At 43.8% G+C, this 5,544-nt stretch overlaps 1 protein-coding gene across 1 annotated transcript; it reads left to right on the top strand.

Annotated features, from left to right (window-relative positions):
• The first annotated feature begins 245 nt into the window (after nt 1-245).
• LOC134393433 (carbohydrate sulfotransferase 8-like) lies at nt 246-5,272 on the top strand. Its single transcript, XM_063118459.1, has 2 exons — nt 246-345; nt 4,455-5,272. The coding sequence occupies exons 1-2, from the start codon at nt 246-248 to the stop codon at nt 5,270-5,272; spliced, it is 918 nt and encodes a 305-aa protein (XP_062974529.1).
• Nucleotides 5,273-5,544: the final 272 nt, after the last annotated feature.

Genomic DNA, 5,544 nt, shown 5'->3' with positions numbered 1-5,544 from the left:
CTCCAGGGCTGCATTCTAGTGGTGAGCAAAGGGCCAAAGGACAAAAGATAGCAACAAAAATGGCAGCCTATTTCAGCTTAAAGCTCTTACTGTCAGTGACCAAGCCCTAGGAGAGGTTTTTCAATCTTTTAAGATTCTCCTGTGTGTTGTGATTTTTATAGCTCTATTTCTAACATGCTTATCTCTACTTTTCTGATTGCCTAGGGATTGTCATCATTTGGCTGGTCGGAAAAAACATTCTGAATATGAAGAGCATTCTTGAAAAGTTGTTCATTTTCCTCCTTTTCGGAACTCTGGTTTTAATGTTTCTTCATATATTCCCTAGCAGGAAGTCAGAATTGACAGGTAAGATATAGGGTCATGAAGTGACCAAACTCCTGCATTGTGAGGTCACCACATTTAATTTCCACTAAAATAAATTTGAAAAAGAAATTAGCAACGTGTCTATCACAGACAAGAGCCTCGTGTGGCACAGAGTTGTAAGCGGCAGTTACTGCAGCCGAAGCTCTCCCCACGGCCTGAGTTCGATCCCAGCGGAAGCTGGTTCTCAGGCAGCCGGCTCAGGTCGGCTCAGCATTCCATCCTTCCGAGGTCGGTAAAATGAGTACCCAGCTAGCTGGGGGAAAGGTAACTGTGACTGGGGGAGGCAATGTAAACCACCCCACTACAAAGTCTGCCAAGAAAACGTCAGCGAAAACGTCCCTCTAGGATTCAGCAATGACTCAAGTGCTTGCACGAGAGTTTCCTTTCCTTTCCTTTCCTTTCCATCACAGACTGGTGCAATTATGCAAATTCTGCATATATAAAAATATAAGTAAATAGTCTTTCTACATGAGGCATTTATTGTGTGCTCATGATTCTTCACTCATGGTAGTTTGTGGGTACCTGACATGATGTTGTCATCCTCCAGGGTCTCTCTTGTTCTTTGCAACCATTCTTTCAGGGGAGTTTTGAATCAAGGAAAGTCTGGTATATCCGGGAAAGTAGGAATGAAACCCTAGTGTAGTTGAGCTATTCACAGTGCCATCTAGATGTTTTATAACAAAACATATTTTTTATTTATTTATTACATTTTTATACTTCCTGATAGCCGAGGCTCTCCGGACAGTGACGTGCAATATAAAATCAGATAAATTACAGTCCAGGGAAAGCCTGTAATGGCGGACAGATCATGGCGATATAGGCTAAGATCCAATGATGCCCTACCGCTGGTGGCCAGCACCATCAGTCCCAGAGCACATACTTTTGTAAACTGCCCAGAGAGCTTCGGCTATTGGGCAGTATATAATTGTAATAAATAATAATAATAAATAATACGTGGCTGGCCCCACCAGTGGTGGCAATGGTGCGCTTCAGAGGGCAAGCCCCCAATTGGCTGGAAATGCACCTTTCTGATAGGCGTGACTTGCACCTTCCAAAAACATACATTTCCAGTCATTGGGGGTTTGCCCCTGGAAGCGCTCCATTGCCAGCCATGAATGCATCAGGAACAAGCAGAGCTGGATGCCAGCAGCAGGGCACTGTTGGATCGTACCCCATAGTGTAGATTTTGCCACTTCTTCCATGCATAGCAAATGCTCATCTAGCAAATTGCACTGGTCTACCATACTTGAAAGACCCCACAAGCTGAAGTGTCAAGCAAGTCATGTGCTTCCCCAAAGTTGCTAAGGTCAAAAGGCATGGTAAGCTCTCATTTCTATATATTAAAAAGTGTTCTTTGATTCTCCCTGAAATCTATCCGCCTGTCATTAATCTCTCAAACTTTTGTTCTTAAAAGTCTACAGTTATTCAAGCTCTCATTTTGCATGATCACACATGAAAAGTGAGAGTCAGTCTAAATCATATAAAAGAGAGCGAACCAGAAAGCATCACTCTAAGGTACTGAAGACCACTTATGCCCAAAGACTCATTGGATGACATTAGGCAAGTCAGTCACACAAGCTTTGGTCCCTCACCTGCATAATAGGAAGGACAGTTAACTGTCCTACAAGCTTCCTGTAAGGGCAAACATTTTTTTAAATGTGTAAAATACTTTTTCGCATTTTAAAGGCCCCATAAAAAATGCTCATGCCCCAAATGCTGAGGCATCTGATGGCTTGTTTCTTTGTTTTACCATAGTTCCCATTGGGACATTCTCAGAGGGTGCAATCCCATGGAGTCATCCGCTTCTGACCATGGATGTGAATGACCATCCAATGCAGGGTGGCTGGAGCATGGCAGTGATCCTTGCCTCTGTGCTCTGGCCACCCTGCATTTTGGGCCAGAGAGGTGATTTCATCTGACTACTCATGGAGTTTTGGAGCGGGAGCGGGAGGTGGCGTGGCACATAGGAAGCTGTGTGATGCTGCTTCTGTGGCTTACACACACACCCCGGGAATGCCCCCCCTTTTGCCATAGCAGACATAGCTGGTGCAGAGAGAACTGTGCCGGCTACAAGGGGGCAGAGGAGAGCGGGCAGTTTTTGGGCTCCGAGGTCGGAGCCTTGGTTCAGACCTGGATCTCAAACCCTGAAAAATCCTACATCCCCAAACAAAGGGGGCAAAGGATTGTGCCCTTAAGCTTTAAGGAGGAATACTGTTGGGCTGCTGCATCACCACTTGAAGTGGCAGCAAAGTGTTCTTATAGCTTGTTTTTTAAATTTTTGCAAGCCAACCTTCCTGAAAACCATCAAAATCTGGCAACGGTTTGGGGGCAATTTTCAACCTCTGTAAAACTGACAAAGAAGATTGAGCCAAACATGTCAGCCCAGCTTGACTTCAAACTAGAGATCCTCTCTGCCATCAGCTCCCCCTGATGAAATGTCAATCAACTGACCTGTGCTATGAATCAGCTTGACAAAAGAGTAATATACCAGCAGCACTAACACAAAATTAGTACCCCAGCAGCACTCATTGGTATTTTTATTACTCATAAAGTGAAACAAAGAGTGCTTTCAGATGAGCCTTTTATGGTGCCATCAACATGCCTCATCCATGGCATTTTGTGTGTTTGTGTTGTAGATGTCATCTTCAATTCATAAGCCTCTCATGTTTTCCCACCAACTCTGCTGTCTTAGAGCATCATCAGACGAGCGTTTTATCGCCCGCCTGCTACTGCCCACTTACGGATGATTGTGTGTCTTTTAGATGATGACGGGGTTCATCACACCTAAATGTTTGCCATGGCTTGCCCTTGTATTATCCCCCTCTGTTTATGTAGCATTTGAAAGTTTCATTCATCTTTAGACCTCTCCTGCGCACCGGCAAATCACGGTGTGTGTGTCGTCCCCCACACATCTCCTTTGTACTTCCCCTTACAGTGTATTAGTTGGTTACAATTGGACACCTCGCCCTCCCCAGTGATTGTATGGCATGCTGGAGAAAAGGCACACACCCTCCCTTTCATCAGCAATACTGCCCCTTTAACACACACCTTCAGAGCATTGGATTGAGTACAATCGGATAAAAATACATGTTGAGGATCAAGCGCATTGCCTGAAAAAAGTTCTTTCCCCACACCAAGAAACCTCGCAAAGAGGGGGCGGGAAGAGGCGAGATCATGGCAGGACATGGACGATGTCATGTGAGACCTCAGAAAACAATGCATGGTGAGAGTGGGCTATAATGATGGTGTGATGGAGCTCGGTGTCCTCCTCCCACTTGTTTTTCCATCACAAAATAGACCCCTTTTAAGCTGTCTTTTTTTAAAAAAACACCACAAAATGTGCCGCCACTTTCTGCTGTGTACAGGAAAAAGCGGCACGATATAAATGGCCCCTGAATGGGCCACGTGGTCATTGCTGCTTCCTCTTTCTCTTCCCTTGTAAAGAGACTGTTGCTATCGTGGGACAGCAGCAGGAGACCATGGTGACGTTAGGGAAAAATGAAAATCCACCCACCCATCTGATGATGCTCTTAATCCTTTAAGAAAGAAAAGATGGAAATGCTGTGTCATGGCTGATCATTGGGAGTGCTAGGAAACCTCTGTCTGGAAGCACTCAAAATCTTTATCGCATGATGACAATGGAAGGCTTGCCAGAGAAGGCCCACCTGGCTTTTTGGCAGCTCTTCTGTCAATAAACATTCTTTCCTAGTGCAATCATATACATATCTACTCAGAACTAAGTCGCACTGAGTTCAATGGGTCTTACTCCCTACTAATTGTGTACAGGATTGCAGCCTCAGTGAGCTTGTTCAGCGTTTGCTTTTAAAAATCATTTCTCTGGGTGCTGCTATTTTAAATGACTTTGATTTTTAATGTTTAGTTACATGCTATGGATCACTATACTTAGTTATATTGTTTTAATTTTCTGTTTCATTATTTGCTATCTTTAATGTTTTCCTATATAAAAATAGAAAAAAATGTTGAAAATGTTCCTGATTTTTTTAAAAAAAACTCCACAAGGTTCATACTCTCCTCCCCCATCCTTCCATAGACAATGCCATTTTCCCCCAAGGTCCTATTTCCTCCCCCAGATCTTGAAGAAGATTGGCTGAAAAAGCAAAGTGACCGTAGAAGCACCTTGAACTTCACCTGCTTGAACAAGACTTCTGCAAGTTTGGAATGGAAACTACAAGATATGGTTGCTAGGCAGCTGTTTGTGGATGAGAACCACAAACTGATCTACTGTGAAGTGCCAAAGGTGGGTTGCTCGAACTGGAAAAAAATCATCCTGCTCCTCACGCTCAACATGAACAGGGATGCCTCTGAAGTAGACCAGCAAACCATCCACACAACCAAACTTTTAAAGCGATTGAGTTCTTACCCTTCAGAGCAGCAAATTGAACTTCTGAACAACTACACTAAAGTGATGTTCACCAGGCATCCTCTAGAAAGGCTGGTCTCCGCTTACAGAGACAAGCTCTTGCATTCTGAACCCTACTACAGCATCACAGTGGCAAATCAGATCAAGGCCTTGCTCAGGAGGGACCAAAATTCCTCAGAGAAAGTGACTTTCCCAGAGTTCGTTGATTTCATTGTGACAAGGAATCACAAGTATTTAGACACACACTGGAAGCCAATGTTTGAGCTCTGTGATCCTTGCAATGTTCATTATGACATTCTGGGGAAGTTCGAGACACTGATTCAAGATGTCAACCATGTTCTCAGGAGAATTAGAGCGCCAGAGGGCCTCCTCTATCCATATAGGAAGAAAATGACCGATAACACAATCACCCTGAATTACCTCAGGAAATTGAGTTGGGACCAAATGCAGAAGCTCACGGAGCTTTACCAGGCTGATTTCTCTTCATTTGGCTATTCTTTAACATTTAAACAGGACATTTTCCTGTAAAGTTCAATCATATTTCTGGATTCCTGCATTGAGCAGGGGGGTTGGACTTGATGGCCTTATAGGCCCCTTCCAATTCTACTATTCTATGATTCTATGATATTTCTGTTCTCTGAATTCTCCTGCATTCAGGAGTAAGACAGGTATCTGCTAGAGAAAAATGATTTTCTGTGGTAGCCCCATGTCTCTGGAATTCCTTCCCTAGGGATGCTAAACTAGTGCCTTCATTGTTAGCTTGGCACCTAAATGAAAAGGCCATTGCATTCAATTATCAA

The sequence above is a fragment of the Elgaria multicarinata genome, chromosome 2, assembly GCF_023053635.1.
Source record: "Elgaria multicarinata webbii isolate HBS135686 ecotype San Diego chromosome 2, rElgMul1.1.pri, whole genome shotgun sequence".
NCBI classification, from domain to species: domain Eukaryota; kingdom Metazoa; phylum Chordata; class Lepidosauria; order Squamata; family Anguidae; genus Elgaria; species Elgaria multicarinata.
The sequence above is the reverse complement of the archived record's forward strand: the minus strand, read 5'-3'. Positions and strand labels throughout refer to the sequence as shown.

Bases quoted from the DNA above. Each gene is read 5' to 3' on its own strand.
- LOC134393433 (XM_063118459.1), top strand. From the start codon at position 246: ATGAAGAGCATTCTTGAAAAGTTGTTCATTTTCCTCCTTTTCGGAACT. The intron at 346-4,454 runs GTAAGATATAGG...TTCCTCCCCCAG, and splicing joins CAGGAAGTCAGAATTGACAG to ATCTTGAAGAAGATTGGCTG.